This window comes from Tachypleus tridentatus, chromosome 4 (genome assembly GCF_004210375.1).
Source record: "Tachypleus tridentatus isolate NWPU-2018 chromosome 4, ASM421037v1, whole genome shotgun sequence".
Classification (NCBI taxonomy): domain Eukaryota; kingdom Metazoa; phylum Arthropoda; class Merostomata; order Xiphosura; family Limulidae; genus Tachypleus; species Tachypleus tridentatus.
In genome coordinates, this window is record NC_134828.1 from 1521594 (window position 1) to 1542427 (window position 20834).

Consider the following 20834-nt stretch of genomic DNA (forward strand, 5'->3'; position numbering starts at 1 on the left):
TGCTTGTGACGTCTTAAATGTAACTAATTATCTTGGAGCAGTTGTTGACCTAATGGAGACTCAGATGGACAAAATATCTTGTTTCCTTGTTAAAATATGATAAACAACAACAAACTGTCATCCATTGTCTGTGTTTTCTTATAGCGAAGTCGCATCGGGCTATCTGCTGAGCCCACCGAGAGGAATCGAACCTCTGATTTTAGCGTTGCAAATCCGTAGACTTATCGCTGTACTAGCGAGGGGGGGCTGTCATCCACTACAACAACGCAATGTATTTCAGACAAATTCTTGGTCTAATTAAAGAAACAGAAGTCACTGGATGGACGCTCATTCGAGTTTCTGATTTGTTCATGATATATGTTGTGGACACGTTGTTTCGAAAGTGAATATCTTACATTACGAAAACAAAAAGCATATCCGAAATACAGAAAGAAAGACATGAATATTTCAGGTTATAAAATGTGATAATAAATGAATAACATTTGCTAACCCTTCATTGTTATAAGTAATTTAAACATGTTAAACCTGCCAAAGCGCTTCATCCGTTCCTGTTACTTCTGTGTCTCTATTAGTGTTTTCAAAATGAAAGAGTTAGTTCAGAAACCCATCAAGACCCTTGAATCTTAACAAGTGACTGAAGATAAACTATTGTCAACACTGGGGCTTTGTTTGACACTCAACAGTGTCAACTCGACACTGGGGTTTTGTTTGGCTTTGAACAGAGTAGAACAATTCACTGTATAATGCATGTTCTGTGGTATCACTAAGCTAACCTTGGATCTCTCACTGTATAATGCATGTTCTGTGGTATCACTGCGCTAACCTTGGATCTCTCACTGTATAATGCATGTTCTGTGGTATCACTGCGCTAACCATGGATCTTTCATGTCCAATTCAACTACTTCTTGTTACTGTTATTACACGATAATTTTGTTGTTGGACATATGTTTATTTCAAGTGCTAGCCTCATGTTACTCATTGGCTATCATGGCGGGCTATACATTTGAGACTCCATGGTTCTCAACCCTTTATCCCCATAAAAAAAAGAAACGCACTCTGCTCTTTGGCGTTGTGAGTGTTTTTTAAGAGATGCAATCAACTCACTATTTGGTCTGATAATTGTAGTCCAAGGAATATCATTGGTTTAGTAAACTGTCTAGTTTAGCTCTTCAAAATTATGCAAGCCGAGCAAAGATAGCCCTCGAGCGAAATTCAACAAACAAGCATATTATATATGCAATGGCAAATATATTCTTGGACAACTGCCTCATTTTAATCTTCAGAACGTACAACAGATAATGTTATATTTAACAAACTAATGACATACAATACCAGTAGCAAACCTTGAGATTCAAATATCTTTCATTACAGAAAAACCAATAAGCTTCGTAATGGTTCAAACATTTATTAGTGGAACACCGACGTGTTATATAATGCATGGAATTAACATCGGAACGAGTCAGAACAAAATAGTCCTGAAGTCATTTGTAACTGGTGGTTGATGAAACTCATTACCCAAAGAAGGATCAGTTTACTAATGATTTATTTCTGTTTCTCTGTCATCGGTCGCTTCATTTGTAAATGTTTATTATACAGTTTCTATAACAACTAAGGCTGCTTCCAAAGAACAATAATTGTTTTGAATTTTATGAAATACCAATAGACTTTAGTACAGAAGGGTCTTTGAGCCGATCGATATACCGATTGGCATATGTTACAAGCGACACCATATCTAACGATGCTTTCAAAACTTTGATATCGTGGGTAAGTAATAAAACTCAATTGTGATACTGAAAGTGTCTACAAACAGATGGAGAAAGAAGTAAAGAGAACTAAGAAGTGAAGACAACTAAGAAGCAAAGACAACTAAGAAGTGAAGACAACTAAAAAGTAAAGACAACTAAGAAGTAAAGACAACTAAGAAGTGAAGACAACTAAAAAGTAAAGACCACTAAGAAGTGAAGACAACTAAGAAGTGAAGACAACAAAGAAGTGAAGACAACAAAGAAGTAAAGACAACTAAGAAGTGAAGACAACTGAGAAGTGAAGACAACAAAGAAGTGAAGACAACTAAAAATAAACACGGCTGTCTGTAATGGAGTTGTGAGATATCTCAACACACACGGACTCTTAGTAAATAAACACGGCTGTCTGTAATGGAGTTGTGAGATATCTCAACACACACAGACACTTAGTAAATAAACACGGCTGTCTGTAATGGAGTTGTGAGATATCTCAACACACACAGACTCTTAGTAAATAAACACGGCTGTCTGTAATGGAGTTGTGAGATGTCTCAACACACACAGACACTTAGTAAATAAACACGGCTGTCTGTAATGGAGTTGTGAGATATCTCAACACACACAGACACTTAGTAAATAAACACGGCTGTCTGTAATGGAGTTGTGAGATATCTCAACACACACAGACACTTAGTAAATAAACACGGCTGTCTGTAATGGAGTTGTGAGATATCTCAACACACACAGACACTTCTTATTTTTCTTTACTTTTTAGTTGTCTTCACTTCTTAGTTGTCTTTACTTCTTAGTTGTCATTACTTTTTAGTTGTCTTTACTTTTTATTTGTCTTCACTTCTTAGTTGTCTTTACTTTTTAGTTGTCTTCACTTTTTAGTTGTCTTCACTTCTTTGTTGTCTTTACTTTTTAGTTGTCTTCACTTTTTCCACATAATCAAATCAACATTCCAATGAAAGCTCTGCTGTTTTTTTATTTTGTTTTCCGGATATTAGTTTCATGCCTACATGGTATCTGTTACAAGGTTAAGATGTCAATATCCCTAGTTGTTATATTACAATGACCTTCAAATGTCAAGAGGGGTTAAAAGGGCACCAGATCCATTGTACAGCCTTGACCAAGACATTTGTATACTGTTCTGTATTGACGTTATTGTCTACGTATATGTGGTAGTTGTTTGGTAAATGCCCGAATAATAACAGAGAATGTAACGCAAAACTGGACAGATATGTAGAGTTATTGTTCAGGTCTGTAAAAGTTGTTTCAAGCATTTGTTCGTCAAAACAATCATACACATCTGTTTGGAATGAGATAATGTACTTTTGGTATAATTGTCGAAACTAATCAACGCTTTGTTCAGACAATTTCTATATACTTGGTATCAAATTATCCTTTGTTACAAACCAAAAATTACAGAGTATGAAATTGTTTGATTGTCCAGAAATGGTACGAAGCAAACGGACATGACTAGAACAATATTATAATCAAGTGAACTGTGTCTAAGTTTCTGAAACGTCATTGGACAACAGGAAGCATTGTTGTTTGAAATTCTGCTGGTAGACGCTGAAAAGATTCTGCCCCAGATGGCCTTGTTATGATCAGGTTAGCATGTAGAAGTCAAAAAGAAGTCTTGAAACAACCTATAACAGGAGTGGAATGAACATATTCATTCCAGGGCATTCAGCAAAACAGTGACCAGGAGACTGACCAAACAAGGTTATTTTGGAACAAGTGCTATCTTCAAACTTATATTGGTAAGAATTCACCACCGTCATCACTTCGATACTTGGACAAGACAGCATGCAAACTCACAGTTAGGACACTGGAGAAATGTCATGTTTTCAGATGAGTCCTGTTTGTTAAAGTTGATAATAGGATTCGTGTTCGTCTTTTGCCTGAAGAATGACGGAAGACTGTCTTTTCCACATGAAACACACAAGAAGTGGTGCAGTACATGGTTGAGCAGCTATTCTCGTGATGGAAAACTGCTCTTCATATCCTCTACGGAAACGTCAATGACGTCTTCTACAGGCATCACATGGAGACGATATTTTTGTCATATGCTAAGGCAAGATTGTTCAATACATTTGTTTTCCAGGATGACGGTGCCACTGTCTACAGTGTGCATATTGTATAGGATTATCTTTAACAGAAGGATGTCACAAGGCTGTTTGCCACTAGTTGGTTCAAGATTGATTTGAATTTCGTGCAATTCTATACGATGGCTATCTGCGCTAGTTGTCCATAATTTAGCAGCGTAAGACTAGAGGGAACGCAGCTAGTCATCACCACCCACCGCCAACTCTTGGGCTACTCTTTTTTACCAACGAATAGTGGGATTGACCGTACCATTATAACGCCCCCACGGCTGAAAGGGCGAGCATGTTTGGTAAGCGACGGCGATGCAAATCCGCGTCCCTCGGATTACGAGTCGAACACCTTAACACGTTTGGCCATACCGGGCCTTAGCTTTGTAAGTCTGTAAACTTAACCGCTCTCCTACCGAAGAAGTTAAAATCGAGGCCGCATTTCACTCAAACTATTGCAGCTAAACATTCTCAAACTGAGGCAAAACTGTGTGTATTAAACCACTTACGATACAAGAAATTTTCACCGTTTTTGGTATAAATCAGTAAGGACAGTTCTGGTTTTCTTTAATAAAAAAAACACATCGTAAGCGGATAATGCCCATCAAAACTGGTGTCAGACTTCTGAAGCAAATAATTCTGATCTAATATACGATTAGAGATGTCAGAGTTTGTTGGATTTACCCTGCGACATAGAACGTTGAAAATACACAGTATTTGTATCATAAAAAAGTGAGGCAACTTAAAGTTGAATGACCGGTTGATCTAATTTTTTTAAAATACTTAAAAGAAGGTTTATCGTTGAAAGTACTGTCACGATCGACCAGTGTTTCTTAAACTTTGTCACGGTGAGCTTCCTAAAGCTAAGAAGAAACAGCTTACGGCTCGAGATATTGAGCGGGAAAAGCATGCAAGTGTGACGTATTATGGTTGCTAAGAGATAAAACCTTGTTAGGTAACCAAGATATTTTCGACATTTTCTGTTGTTTTTTCTTTCAGTTAGCCCTCTAGCGGTTTTTTCAAATGATCAATCTTTTTTTTAAAGAATAAGAAAAATAACAACTGACATGCAGGTGTCTCCTCCAAAGAGAGGAGCACTTCGTACTTCGAGAATCAATGATGTAGACAGTGTTGAGACAAGGAACTCTTTATATTCAAATATAGTAAGCATCCCTAATTTTGAACCGAGCATTGGAGATAATTCATGTAACTTTTATAACATTCAATGTCATATCGGCTCGAGCCACTAACCTTCCAATTCGCTAGCCTGTAAGCATCGCTCGACCCCGTCAAGCGCAGACTTTCGTTTAAACCAAAAGTTTGACAAAATTAACTATTAAGTGAGTCTTTAATCAGTGATGCTATAAATATGTTAGTCAATAGGTTAGCGACTTCGAGTACGTTTATTATTAATTCTTTTAGAAAGAACAATGATTTGTTTCTTCAATATTATTTTTTATTTATTCAATATTATTATTTGTTTCTTTAGTATTATTAGTTGTTTCTTTGGTATTATTTTTTGTTTCTTTAGTATTATTATTTGTTAATTCAATATTATTATTTGTTTCTTTAGTATTATTAGTTGTTTCTTTAGTATTATTATTTGTTAATTCAATATTATTAGTTGTTTCTTTAGTATTATTATTTGTTTATTCAATATTATTAGTTGTTTCTTTAGTATTATTAGTTGTTTATTTAGCAATATTTTTATCTGATACTGATGAACACGTTTTTTCCTGTTTGTTTGTTTGTTTGTTTATAACTCTAAGCCTATTTTCGAAGGTAGTAATTAGATATACAAAATGGCGTGCCTATAATATTAAGTTTACATTCAGCCCTGATCGTACAATTGGATGAACTCTAAGTCAGTTGACCTATAATATAAGACAAAATAGTGATTTAGTACGGTGAATAACTTTTAAAACTTTTGTCAAGGGAAAGTAAGACGTAAGCCATTTTATAAGTGATGTAGCCATGTCAGGATAACAATGTACAACAATGTGCTGTAGCCATGTCAGGATAACACTGCACAAAAATGTGCTGTAGCCATGTCAGGATAACACTGCACAACAATGTGCTGTAGCCATGTCAGGATAACACTGCACAACAATGTGCTGTAGCCATGTCAGGAGAACACTGCACATCAATGTGCTGTAGCCATGTCAGGATAACACTGCACAAAATTTTTTTTGAAAAGTTTTGCTTCCTGTAAAGTTTTTGCTGATTATGCCAGGTACCTGGTGGGTATGCACAAATATAATTATGGTTTTGCTTCATCACGTAGGAACTCTGAGAAATAGACAGTTAACTGTTTACCGGCAATAACGTATTTAATTGCGTTTATGTTTCTAATACGCTATTAAGTTCAACATAATTAAAAGTGTTTTGCTCCTGATTTTCGTTTGTATTGAATGTCCGGTGCATCACGTTGCAGTATCCAACAGTAGTCAGCAAGCACTGACGGGTTCCATTTGCCCTAATATCGTTTCTCCATTGTAGCAATGTCCTGGTGAAACGGAAGATTTCGATAAAACGGTACGTGATGGGCAAATTTGGATGTGATTTTCGTGATCAGCAGCCAAAAATCTATACGGAACACCCAACAGTGTTCAAGAAGTAAAAACTTTGTTGTGCAGTGTTATTATTGATGTGTTTCAGATTACCGTGAATAATATATAGGTTTCCATAAGAAACTGTTGTAGAAACTGTAACCAGCATATCTGTTTCACAACCAACAACGGTTTGTTCCGTGCTAGACAATATATGTTTGTTGTTTTTTATAGAATGTGCTAGGCGTGGCCCGTTGTTAGCTTAACTGGGCTGTGATTACAAGAGTTCAGAGTTTTCACAGAAATAAGACAACACTTTTGGATCGCTGAAGGAGTGAGGTCAAATCTCTCTATTTGGTCGGACAATAAAGATAACTTTAAGGCTTAACGATATATACTACTCAAAATGATAATGTTTATATCGAGTATTTGTATACTAAACCTTACAGATATATGTATTAAAAATTTATTTATTTGTTGTTAAACATAAAGCTATCTAAATAGTCTCTTTAAATGTTGTGCCTACCGTGGGTATCGCAACTCGATTTTTAGCGTTATAAGCACTGACACTTAACTCTGAACCTCCGGATAATTGGGGGGAAGAGATAGAAATAAGCAGAAGAATAATCAGGATTTTCTCAAAAAGCTACACATAACCACCCATAATTTTGAACCGACAGAATAAAGGAATGAATCGGTAACAACACACACGCCGCCTAATTTTGTTATGTTAAATTTGTTCTGAGAGGATATGTGAATGGTTTATTTTTGTTTTTGGTCACATTTCCTACATTTTACTGCAATGCAAAGGATTTCACGAGCAACGAAAATATTGTGGTGTTAAATACAGTAATCTGGAAAACGTTTCCTTAACCGTTTCTGGCATAGCCTTGTTTTTGGCATAGCTCACCTAGGACTTAGCTCTTCTCTTACCAGACATAACGTAGTTGAATATCAAGTCGATTGTGAGAGATGTTTAAGTGAATTAGTACAATCGCACAGCCTATAGTCCTGGAACAAGGCTTAACGATTTTCTGTAGCGAATCTGTAAAGGTATTTAAGACGGCAGAATATTAGGTTAAAGTTAATGTTTCTTGTAGATACACCATTCACTGTGTCTGGTATTTTATCATATGAATCGTATAAAGGACTGAGCGGTACTTTGATCTTTGTTTGGAGGAACAGAAATTATCCATGCAGGCCGCCTTGTTATTCGCTACTTAACCATCCATACATACACAGATAAGCACATTAAACTATCCAAACAAAACGTTGAATACACACTGATCAAATCTGTCCAGTTCTCTAACTCTGGAATACTCGTGTCTTTCCTGGTTTTCTCCAGTTCACTTAAGTTAGTTCTTTGTGTTTCATTTTCCGAAATGTATAACCGATAATATAATACGAGAAAAATCACAGTTATAACAAGTCATAAATTAAGAGCTATGAATGATAATAAATAAGATATATATATATTAATTTAAAAACAAGTAATATAACTAATGACGTAAGCTGAGGATGTGTAAAAACCTGGTACACAGCTTACAGTAAATAAATTGAGAAACGAAATTAGTGGCGGTTGTCACACTAAAACTGTTCTTTATCGGTAAGTTTACCACAAAAGTAAATAAATCTGATGTGTAAAATGCAGTAAAATAGATCTCGATTCTGAAAAACGAAAGTGAGTTTATGAGTTCTGTTTATTAAATCTTGTAAAGTTATCTAATAAACTGTAAGCAGTAAACACTGTAGTGTAATTTATCTGACATATTTTGATTTTCAAGCTAATATTTGGTAACTTTAAAATGATTCACTGAACCTCTAGATTTGTTATTGATACTGGTATTATTTTGTTTGTTTGTTATTAAGTACAAGGCAACACATTAAGCTACCTGTACCATTGCGGGTATCGAAACCTGATTTTTAGCGTTATAAGCCCTCGGACTTAACGCTAAGGCCCAGGAACATGCTGATACCCAAATCCAGGTAATGTGTTTTGTTCTTGAGGTAGAAGGTTTTTTGTTCTACAGCAGACGAATGTGTTTCCTCTAAGTCTCATGATAGCATCGATTATACTGAGTATATTAGCTTTCGCCTCTTTCATAATGCTACAGTACTTCGAAATGTTCTTTAAATCAGTTTTTTTATTCAGAAAAGTCGACTAGAGTTAATAGTAAATCCTGTGTTTGGATGATGGTACGTGTAGTGAAATCCAAAATAATCTATGTATTACAAAGTCTGATAAAAAATGTTTTTTTTCTATTTCTCGCAGAACTACACGAGGGCTATCCGCTCTAGCTGTCCCTAATTTAGCAGTGTAAGACTAGAAAGAAGGCAGCTAGTCATCACCACCTTCCGCCAGTTGTTGGGCTACTCTTTTAACGACGAATAGTTGGGATTGATCATAACATTATAACGCCCCCACAACTAAAATGACGAGCATGTTTGGTGTGGCGAGGGTTCATAGTTTGCTCATGAACAGTCTATTAAGGTTCATAGCCTGTTCATGAAGCCTGTTCCATTGGGGCTCATACTTTGTTCATGAACCGTCTGTTTTTGTTATACACTTAAACATTGAACAATTTTTTTTGCCTTGAAGACTCTTCATATATTAAAATGTTTTGGGAGTCCGCAAGAGGTCAAGAAGTCAGATCTTTTTCCTTTGCTAAATCCTTGATTTTTTTTCAAACAACGAATTATCAAAAAAAATTCGGTTTAACTCCTCAAAATGATGATCTACAGCCAGTCTTTGGAATGACCTGCCGACTTTTATAAAATAAAGAACATTACATTATTTCCTATGTACAGAATAATCCAGCAATAAAAATTATACTGATCAGGTTTTCCTCTGATCAGTAGGTTTAAATTAAGAACAGCTATATAATGACCCGTTCAGATAGAAAACATTGAGTACCTGAATAATACCAAGCCTAATTATAATTACTGCTGAGTACCTGAATAATACCAAGCCTAATTATAATTACTGCTGAGTACCTGAATAATACCAAGCCTAATTATAATTACTGCTGAGTACCTGAATAATACCAAGCCTAATTATAATTACTGCTGAGATACCTGAATAATACCAAGCCTAATTATAATTACTGCTGAGTACCTGAATAATACCAAGCCTAATTATAATTACTGCTGAGTACCTGAATAATACCAAGCCTAATTATAATTACTGCTGAGTACCTGAATAATACCAAGCCTAATTATAATTACTGCTGAGTACCTGAATAATACCAAGCCTAATTATAATTACTGCTGAGTACCTGAATAATACCAAGCCTAATTATAATTACTGCTGAGTACCTGAATAATACCAAGCCTAATTATAATTACTGCTGAGTACCTGAATAGTACCAAGCCTAATTATAATTACTGCTGAGTACCTGAATAGTACCAAGCCTAATTATAATTACTGCTGAGTGCCTGAATAGTACCAAGCCTAATTATAATTACTGCTGAGTACCTGAATAATGCCAAGCCTAATTATAATTACTGCTGAGTACCTGTATAATACCAAGCCTAATTATAATTACTGCTGAGTACCTGTATAATACCAAGCCTAATTATAATTACTTTTATTCTTTGGTAATGAGACGTCTATGACGTTGTCTTAGTGTTGTTGGGTTTCCGTTATTGTTTGTCTTTTCAAGCCTTAATATTCAACAAAAAAGATCTCAGTGAATTTCGCGTTTTTCTAGTCATAAAATATTTTATACGCCCCCCTTTCTCATCTCATGCATTAAGTCCAGTACAATGACAAGACATCTCTCTTTTCTTCCTTTTACGGTGTCCATCCGATGTTACACACGTGGAATGTCCACTCTTGATCTCACTGGATGTATCATCTACAACAAAGTCTGTAAGGAATAGTGAAACTTGATCTGTTAATAAATCTAAGGAATAGTGAAACTTGATCTGTTAATAAATCTAAGGAATAGTGAAACTTGATCTGTTAATAAATCTTATTAACAGCGAGTCATACTTCATATCCAACACCTCAGACCAACTGCATGTTTCTAGCAATAAAACGTTGCACACTGTACAGGTTACGCTGTGTTTCTGTTGGTTTCCAACCTCGAATTCTAGCGCTACAAGACTTCGAGATTCTGCTGAGGTAGAAAAGCTGATAGATAATCTTTAGAAGTTTATTCTTAGGCTTTGAGGAAAAAAAGAAACTTGGAGTTCTGTTTTGCAATGATACGGAGGAAGGCACTTGACTGTGGTCTCAGAGCCCATGTGGTCCTTCTTCATAAAGTCTTTCCCAAACACAGACTGCTTTACTATTTCTATCACTCACATAAAATGTCACACAAATAAACTTCCGCTTGCATTGTTGTCTTTCAGGTTTTTCTTGATTGGAACTTTATCTTACAGGCTTCATTAATTCAGTATCTTGATGATAGTTGTGGTTCCAGTATTGGTAAGAAGGTAACGCAGAATTTCTTTCGTGATACCAAGATAACCCTTGGGTCTAGAGTACAGCCAGTCCAGTTGGTCAGTACTGGCTCTGGTGTTATCTTTACATTTCAAGTATCGTGTTTCATCACAGCTTCCTGGACAAACTCTTATCTTATCTTATGCTGTCTCAGCTTCATGGTTTACTCTTACAACAACAATAGCAATGAAATATCAAATACGTGTAATTAAACTTAATAAGAGTTCGTATACATTGTTCAATGAGTATAGCAGTATGGAATCTCTACATGGACATTGGAGTGATCTGTTCACGTAGCATAGTGGTGGTCACTGGAACAGTCCACGTCTGATATTATTTTTCACTTGGCACTAGGGTTATGTTCATCTTACAAAGTAATTTAGGAAACAAAGCTAAGAGACAATTATAACCAATATTTCACTCTTAATGAGATAAAATTTGTGAGTATAAGTAAGACCTTATTCGAACAATCCTTCGGATTCAGGATAAAAAGAAGCAAAGTTTGTTCCCGCTATCAACATCAATATAAACTCTTTACTACAAAATCATGAGAATTAACAATGAATTGTTGTTGGGTGGGGAATACTTCGAAAGTTGGACTTAACAATGACTTACTGTTGGGGATGGATACTTCGAAAGTTAGATTTGCCAATGACTTGTTGTTGGGGAGGGATACTCCAAAATTGAGACTTATGAATGACTTGTTGTTGGGGAGGGATACTTCGAAAGTGAGACTTAACAATGACTTTTTGTTAGGGAGGAATACTTCGAAAGTGAGACTTAACAATGACTTTTTGTTAGGGAGGGATACTTCCAGAGTGAGACTTAACAATGATATGGTGTTTCAATCTACAGCTACACAGTGAACTCTGTCCACCGCGGGAAATCGAACCCCAGATTGTATCCCCCATAACTTACTGTGGGAGAAGTAACTTAACTCACCTAGGTACAACGTACGTACTTTTATAGCAGAACTGGTTTTCTCTTATCAAATATTATCACCATCAACCACTGGTTATGTTGGCTTTGAGTTTCCTATTAAAGTTCGCTTTACGCAAGGTGTTGTGAAAATCGTAATTTCGATCCAATTAATGACTGATCAGTGTTGTAATTAATTTCACGACATATGTAGATACATACATACATATTTCACTATAGTATACACTTCTTTTATTAGATTTTATGAAATGGGTTCGAGAATTGTTTTTAACCAAAATGGTAATGTTTGGGTCTCTTGTTTTGGGATTGGTTACTACCAATCTCTATGTTAAAACAACTATTCTCTGATTGGGTTGTTTGACAGAAATACCACCTCCTCACATACCCATTGGTTCTCCCAATATATATTTAGTAACACGTTCTCTGGAGGTGGGACTAAAGTAGCTATTAACAATTCCTATAATATAATGACTTGTCTGTTGAAAACCCAAAAGGATTTCAGCTTTACAGTAAATTAAAGACTTTTTCTCTGTACAACTAATAATTCTTCTTAGATCAGTCACTGGATACTGAATTCCATGGTCTTTCGAAAGAACTAGCAGACCTGATGAGAAACTGGACATTGATTCTGCAAACTAAGCAGGAATTATTCAAGTGTTATATCCATATGAAGTAGTTCGTCTACGCTTTCATTTGGTTCTGCAATAAGTTTTATGTTCGTTTTTTCACTGTTCTTCTTATGTCGAATTAATAAAAGAATGATTGGAAAAAACCAAACACCAGTAACATTTAACTTGACGTATGCGTGATAAATTAATGGGCATTATTATGTTCTGAACCTTCAGGTAAGAAGATTTCCTTTCATACAATGTATTTACTTGTAATATAATTCAGTCTCGTGTGATAACAGACTCTTGGGAAACATCAAAGTGTTACTGTAATTCCTGTGGCTTTGTGTTTTGTCACAGATGTTTCATTGTAGTAAATTCAGTTGCAAGTCGATACTGTATATGTATATACACAGGTCTTGGTAGTTCACGTAGCATCATTCGTGACGGTGATTAGAACGGCCCTGGTCTGAGGATAATAATTGTGGTAACTCTCGTTACGTGACAAATGGCTGTCAACACTGGATTGTATGTACAAACTCAAGTATGGTGTTCCTTGGGCGCTCCATTCGCAGTCTACAAGTCACAGGACCGAAACCCATTGGTAAACATGCTCGTACGTTTAGCTGCGAAAGCGTTACAATGTAACGGTCAATCCCAAAACTTAAGAATAAAACAAGCACAATGATGGTATTAGTGTTCCAGCTGACGTAAAGTTAATCCTAGATTCTGACCACTCTGTCTTTTAAGGTACTTCATATGGCCACTCACAATAGATTCGGTTTTTAAATCCACCGTCTAAACCGTACCCATTTTATGTCCTTTCTACTGGGCCTACCATGTTCTGGTGTTTAGGGCGCTCGCATCGCAATCTGCAGGTATCGGGAACGAACTTGGCACCGAAATGCTCGTCCTTTCAGTTGTGAGGACGCTATAATGTTACGATTAATCTCACTGTTAGTAAGTAAAGAATAACCCAATATTTGTTGGTGGGTGCAGCCAACAGCTTGCATTATATTGAAAATTCATAAGTACAGAGAATAGCAAAGAGTTTTAGTAACATTGGTTTGTTTGTTGTCAAGCTGTGTTCATCGTGGGTATCGAAACGAGATTTTCTACATTATTTTAACATTTCTGTGATACCACCTTTTAATATTGACTTATATATAAACTCTATCAATATTTCTTACACTGATTTTCCAAATTTCTTATGTCATTTCAATATCTTTGTTTTCCACATCATCTTTAGATTTTACGATCGTGTACTTAGTTCTAAACTTAGTTTTGTGTTATAATCTTTCTGTTAGTTTCATTCAAGTTTTTCAATGTTTTCCATAACATGAAAGCTTAGAATTTATCACCCCGAAAACGCCAAGCGTAGCTATGAATTACAAGTGGAACTTCATTGAAAAACAAACAAAGAAAACTATGGTTATATTTGGAAAACTTTCACCAAAGGTTTGTGTGTTTCTTTGAAGTTAAGCACAAACCAACACAATAGGCTATCTGTGCTCTGTTTACCACGGGTATCGAAACCCGGGTTTTAGCAGTCTAAGTCCGCAGACACACCGCTTTGCCACTGAGAGACTTCACAAAAGGTTAAATGAAGCGTGTAAGAAACTTAGATAAACGTTTACGTTTTACACACGTGTTTTAAAATGCTGTTTTCGCAAAGCATGATCGTTTCGGCAACGTGTCCATCATTTTTTGTAAAAATATACACATCTGAAGAAAAAGAAAAAGTGCCTGCTGTTCTCATTGGACGGTGCTAACCAGACCTCACGACGAATTAATGCACAACATTGCAACGTAAGGCACTGGAGTATCGTGAACGGATCGTTAGGGTTAGCCTTCTCGTACAAATATGGTGAAACTTTTAATTATATTTAACTGAACTTAAGTTTAAAACTTTCTTCTCACACAACGAAGTTTTTAGATTTGTTTCGTCTTTCTAAGTTAGTTTTGAATTTTTACGCTAAGCTACACGAGGGCTACAGTCATGTGAAAAAGTTAGGACACCCTATGAAAGCCTGTGTATTTTTGTAACATTTTTGGATATATAGATATCTAATCTCAGTTTTAACAATACTGAGAGATTATAGGAATATAACTAAACAATTAAAACTGAAGGAAAGACTATTCAAGATCTTCTGTAAATGTAATTCTACAAAAATTCATATTCTAACTGAGGAAAAAGTTAGGACACCCCCACATTTATTCCCACTTAAAATGGCTCAACTCACACACAGGTGTATCACACCAGGTGCACATGATTAGAAGATCGTTACTCAGCATTTTGAATGAGGCTTGCCCTATTTAAACCTCAGACATTTAGTTTGGTGTGCTCCTGACTGTTGAATTGAGAGTGAGTACTATGGTGAGAGCAAAAAAGCTGTCTGAGGCCTTCAGAAAGAAAATTGTAGCAGCTTATGAGTCTGGTAAGGGATTTAAAAAGATCCCAAAAGATTTTGAAATCAGCCATTCCATTGTCCGAAAAATAGTCAACAAATGGAGGGCTTTCAAAACAACACTCAACATGCCTAAGTCTGGTCGTCCAAGCAAGTTCACCCCGAGTGTAGACCGCAAGATGCTAAAAGAGGTCTCCAAACACCCTAACATGTCATCACGGGACCTACAGCAGGCTCTCGCTACTGTTGATGTGAAAGTGCATGCCTCTACAATCAGAAAGAGACTGCACAAGATTAACTTCCATGGGAGGTGTGCAAGGAGGAAACCTTTGCTCTCTAAGAGAACTATCAAGGCCAGATTGAAGTTTGCCATAGAGAATGTAGACAAAGACCAGGACTTCTGGAATAATGTTCTTTTGACAGATGTGTCCAAAATTGAATTATTTGGACACCAGAACAGAGGACATGTTTGACGTAAACCAAATACAGCATTCCAGGAAAAGAACCTCATACCAGTTGTGAAGCATGGAGGTGGAAGTGTCATGGTTTGGGGCTGCTTTGCTGCAGTAGGACCTGGACAGCTCACAATCATAGAATCCACCATGAATTCCATTGTGTATCAGAGGGTGCTTGAGGATCATGTGAGACCATCTGTAAGAAAAGTAAAGCTAAAGCGGAACTGAACCCTGCAACACGACAATGACCCAAAACATATACCAGTAAATCCACCAAGGACTGGCTGAAAACTAAGAAATGGAGAGTCCTGGAATGGCCGAGTGAAAGCTCAGATCTTAATCCCATTGAAATGCTGTGGGGTGACTTGAAACGGGTTGTACATGCAAGAAACCCCTCAAACATCTCACAACTGACAGAATTCTGCATTGAGGAGTGAGGCAAACATTCTTCAGACCGATGTCAGAGACTGGTAGATGGCTACAAGAAGCGTCTCACTGCAGTTATTTCAGTCAAAGGGGTAACACTAGCTATTAGGGGGTAGGGTGTCCTAACTTTTCCTCAGTTAGAATATGAATTTTTGTAGAATTACATTTACAGAAGATCTTGAAAAGTATTTTCTCTAGTTTTAATCGTTTAGTTATATTCCTATAATCTCTCAGTATTGTTGAAATTGAGATTAAATATCTATATATCCAAACATTTTACAAAAATACACAGACTTTCATAGGGTGTCCTAATGTTTTCACATGACTGTATATGGCCTGATTTTCAGGGAGGTCAGCTAGTCATCACCACCCACTGTCAATTCTTGGGCTACTCTTTTATCAACGAATAATGGGATTGAACGTCATATTATAACTCCCCTACGGCTGAAAAGGCGAACATGTTTGGTATGATTGGAATATACGACCATCGTATATAAACCTGCGACCATCAGACTACGAGTCGAGCGCTCTAACTACCCGAGCATGTCGGGCCGTCCTTGTAAGCGTTAGCAAACTCGCTAACGATATATAAATTTCGTAATGTATATTTTTCTATAACTCTGTTGTTATAGAACGTATTCAAAAAATAATGACACGTTTTCACTCATTCTTCCAAGTGGAATTGGTATTATTTTTAGCAAAGTAACATCACAAAATAACTGAAGACCAAACGTATGTTTCCAGAAAATGCGATTTTTCCCAGACATTGGAGATTTATTATTCAATAATTCAGTGTTTGGTAAAGCTTCACTGATGCTGTGAATAAATTACAATACTTTGATCAGGTGGCATTTTTTTTCTTATAATTAGAAAGTGTAAGCTGTAATTAGTGAAGATAACCATGTCTGCGAACAATATAATACACGCGTGTGATATAAGATTATAGAGATTAGCATCATGCTTTAATGATTCAAATATGGCTCTGATTAGAATAGATTTTGATTGATAGCGCTGTATATATGCAGGGTAATACGGTTAGGTTCATCTGTGTATTAAAAATTAAAATATGGTTATAAGTTAGCGAAATACTGCACGAGGTTTTTAATCACAAGTTAAAACAATGTGTAGCGAAATACTGCACGAGGTTTTTAATCACAAGTTAAAACAATGTGAATAATTAATTACCATTCTTGAAACGTAAACATTACAAGTTTCAACTAAAGAGGGCGCAAACCAAGTGTGCTCATATTGGTAATATTTATACGTGTAATGTGTGGTTTTAATACTTGAAAGGTAAACATTACAAGTTTCAACTAAAGAGGGCCAGCCAAGTGTGTTCATATTGGTAATATTTATGCGTGTAATGTGTGGTTTTAATACTTGGAAGGTAAACATTACAAGTTTCAACTAAAGAGGGCGCCAGCCAAGTGTGCTCATATTGGTAATATTTATACGTGTAATGTGTGGTTTCAATACTTGAAACGTAAACATTACAAGTTTCAACTAAAGAGGGCGCCAGCCAAGTGTGCTCATATTGGTAATATTTATACGTGTAATGTGTGGTTTTAATACTTGAAAGGTAAACATTACAAGTTTCAACTAAAGAGGGCGCCAGCCAAGTGTGCTCATATTGGTAATATTTATACGTGTAATGTGTGGTTTTAATATGTGAAAGGTAAACATTACAAGTTTCAACTAAAGAGGGCCAGCCAAGTGTGCTCATATTGGTAATATTTATACGTGTAATGTGTGGTTTCAATACTTGAAACGTAAACATTACAAGTTTCAACTAAAGAGGGCGCCAGCCAAGTGTGCTCATATTGGTAATATTTATACGTGTAATGTGTGGTTTCAATACTTGAAACGTAAACATTACAAGTTTCAACTAAAGAGGGCGCCAGCCAAGTGTGCTCATATTGGTAATATTTATACGTGTAATGTGTGGTTTTAATACTTGAAATGTAGACATTGCAAGTTTCAACTGAACAGGGCCAGCCAAGTGTGCTCATATTGGTAATATTTATGCGTGTAATGTGTGGTTTTAATAAGTAAATTGTATTGCGGAAAATATGGGATATTCTGAATTTTCAGCCGCGGCATAGTGGCTCGTATGATGACTCTGAATTTCTTAGTTGTTGTTTTAGCTTATATATCTCTCACCTACTGACTGATTTGAAATCTGGTTACAGCTTTGAACTCAGAAGATCAAACGCATTTGATCATGCCCAAGATCTCGTTGATTAATTTATTTTAACCTTATTTAAAAATTTCAGTTTGAGAGAAAAGTGGTAGAGATCCTTATGACTAAGGAAACTGAATCTGTTATACGCCCCATACTCGGTATTACTGGAGCAAACAAACATAGAGAAACCAGGATCTTATAGATTTACTTACTCTAATCCAACTTGAAATAATTTTAAATGTTATGTCTATTGAGGATTGCTGTTGTTTTATCTCATATATTCAATCTTTTGGTTATTTGATGTTAATTACTAGAAATTACAGAGAAAACACAATACTGACGAGAATAAAAAGAAAATGTAACGATAACCGAACAGTTTAAAGTGTTAACAGTTTTCACCAAACGATGCTACAACTTACGTTTAGTATTTAACAGTTTTCACCAAACGATGCTACAACTTATGTTTAATATTTAACAGTTTTCACCAAACGATGTTACAACTTAAGTTCAGTATTTAACAGTTTTCACCAAATGATGTTACAACTTACGTTTAGTATTTAACAGTTTTCACCAAGCGATGCTACAACTTACGTTCAGTATTTAACAGTTTTCACCAAATGATGTTACAACTTATGTTTAGTATTTAACAGTTTTCACCAAACGATGTTACAACTTAAGTTCAGTATTTAACAGTTTTCACCAAACGATGCTACAACTTACGTTTAGTATTTAACAGTTTTCACCAAACGAGGTTACAACTTACGTTTAGTATTTAACAGTTTTCACCAAACGATGTTACAACTTACGTTTAGTGTTTAACAGTTTTCACCAAACGATGCTACAACTTACGTTTTGCTTTAGCTGCTTGCTTGGCAGTTGGCACCCACCGTATAGCAGACAAATCCTCTTCCAGGGTGAAATATCGACGATACTGTCTAGAACTGCTCTTCAATTTCACCATGCTGCTTCCATTCATCATGTATTGCCAACAGTCGGAAGCTTAAGATAAAAAAATTATTATTTCAAAAGGATTATTTGTTGTTGTTGTTTTTATTTTCGCGCAAATATACACGAGGGCTATCTGCGCTAGCCGTCCCTAATTTAGCAGTGTAAGACTAGAGGGAAGGCAGCTAGTCATCACCACCCACCGCCAACTCTTGGGCTTCTCTTTTACCAACGAATAGTTGAATCGACCGTCACATTATAACGCCCCCACAGCTGATAGAGCGAGCATGTTTGGTGTGATGAGGATTCGAACCCACGACCCTCGGATTGCGAGTCGAGTGCCTTAACCACCTGGCCATGCCGGGCATTTATTTCAAAAGAATCATAAATATATAATACTTGAAATAGAAGAAGGTTTGAAGAACTATTTTCGTTATAACTTGAAGAAAGACCTTTTGGAGTGTTTAAGACTAGTCAGAATAAACAGCAGCGTTTCACTCAGCTTGCATGTATCAACTTTGTGGATGTAGTTTAAATATCTTCCAGGGAATGCTTCCATCAAAAAAATTGGTACAGGATTTATAGACCCCCCGCCATCCTGAAACAGGGCTGTTCAAACCTGTATTTAGATTCATGCTTATGTTCACTTTTACCAATACCAAAACTATTTTATGTTATTTATACTGTATTTGTGTGTAAGAAAGAATACGTGTGTACGTATACACATTTATAAAGTTAAGTGCACACGACTGGACGTCTTCTGGACAGACTGTCATCTTTCCGTCATCGCCTCGTTTTGTCACCTCTTTGTCTCGGCTGCGCATTTCTGAAACCGAAACTGTAAAAGAAACTAAACCCAAACTTACCCTAACTAAATAACTCCAATCTTTCACGACAAGCCGGCCCGGCATGGCTCGGTTGGTTAAGGCGTTCGACTCGTAATCTGATTGTTGTGGGTTCGAATCCCCGTCGCACCAAACATGCTCGTCCTTTCAGCCGTGGGGGCGTTATAAAGTGACGGTCAATCCCATTATTCATTGGTAAAAGAGTAGCCCAAGAGTTAGATGTGATTGATGATGTCTAGCTGCCTTCCTTCTAGTCTTACACTGCTAAATTAGGGACGGATAGCGCAGATAGCCCTCGTATAGCATTGCGAGAAATTAAAACAAAAAAATCATGACAAGCCAGAAGAGGAGTCGAAGGATAATGTAAACATCCTCGAACACCCCAATTAGGACAGGGCGCTTGTAGCGCCCCCTCCTTTAAACTGAACACATGTCTGTTTCTAAAGAAATCAAACCTGAAGAACATATTTGGAGTAGAAAGATTTTCTTCGTATGTTTTCTAATGTTACACTGGCCGCACTTTCGCCTAGAAATTCTAAATGTGTGTCACTGACCACAACAATTTTCCGGTTTTACAACGGTTAGTTTTTGATAAAGTGATTCCAAATGACGTCCTACTACAAAAAAGGACAGTTCTGGTACACTATCGCATAGTGAATGAAATTGTATGTGTCGCACTCATAAAAGGGCCCTGTTTTAACATTATATCAAGTTCTCTCTGACATAGCAATTCCAAACATAATTCTTGTAATATTGTCTTTTGACACGGCGATTTCTTGAGTGTATCACAATGAAAACGACCTTATTATCTCGGCGTCACATCAATTGACTTTTGACCTAACGATTCCACGAGTGTGTCACACTCAAAATAAAAAAAAGAGAGAGTCAGTTTTCTAGACACTACATCCAATGTCCATTGACATATAGTTGGTGACACAGGTAACAGACATGTCTCGGCGTTACATTAACTGCCTTCTGACATAACACTTCTAAACGTGTTTCAGTGTCTAAAATATGTTTCCTTCCACAACCTACTCAGGTTTACTATTACATTAACGTCCATAATTCTTCTATTAATTATGTGACGTACGTAACATATTACGACTTCAAATACCTGGAAATTTTAACTTAGAATTTAATTAACTGTTAATATGTATCAAATTTATAACACTTACCAACAAGA

At 36.3% G+C, this 20834-nt stretch overlaps 1 protein-coding gene across 1 annotated transcript in view; it reads right to left on the reverse strand.

Annotated features, from left to right (window-relative positions):
- The window catches only part of LOC143249996 (inactive phospholipase C-like protein 1), a 45452-nt gene that overhangs the window by 11622 nt on the left and 12996 nt on the right, over positions 1-20834 (reverse strand). Inside the window, exon 2 of the mRNA XM_076500631.1 lies at positions 18711-18860. Within this exon, the coding sequence (XP_076356746.1) occupies positions 18711-18860 (150 nt within the window). The remainder of the gene's footprint in view (positions 1-18710; positions 18861-20834) is intronic.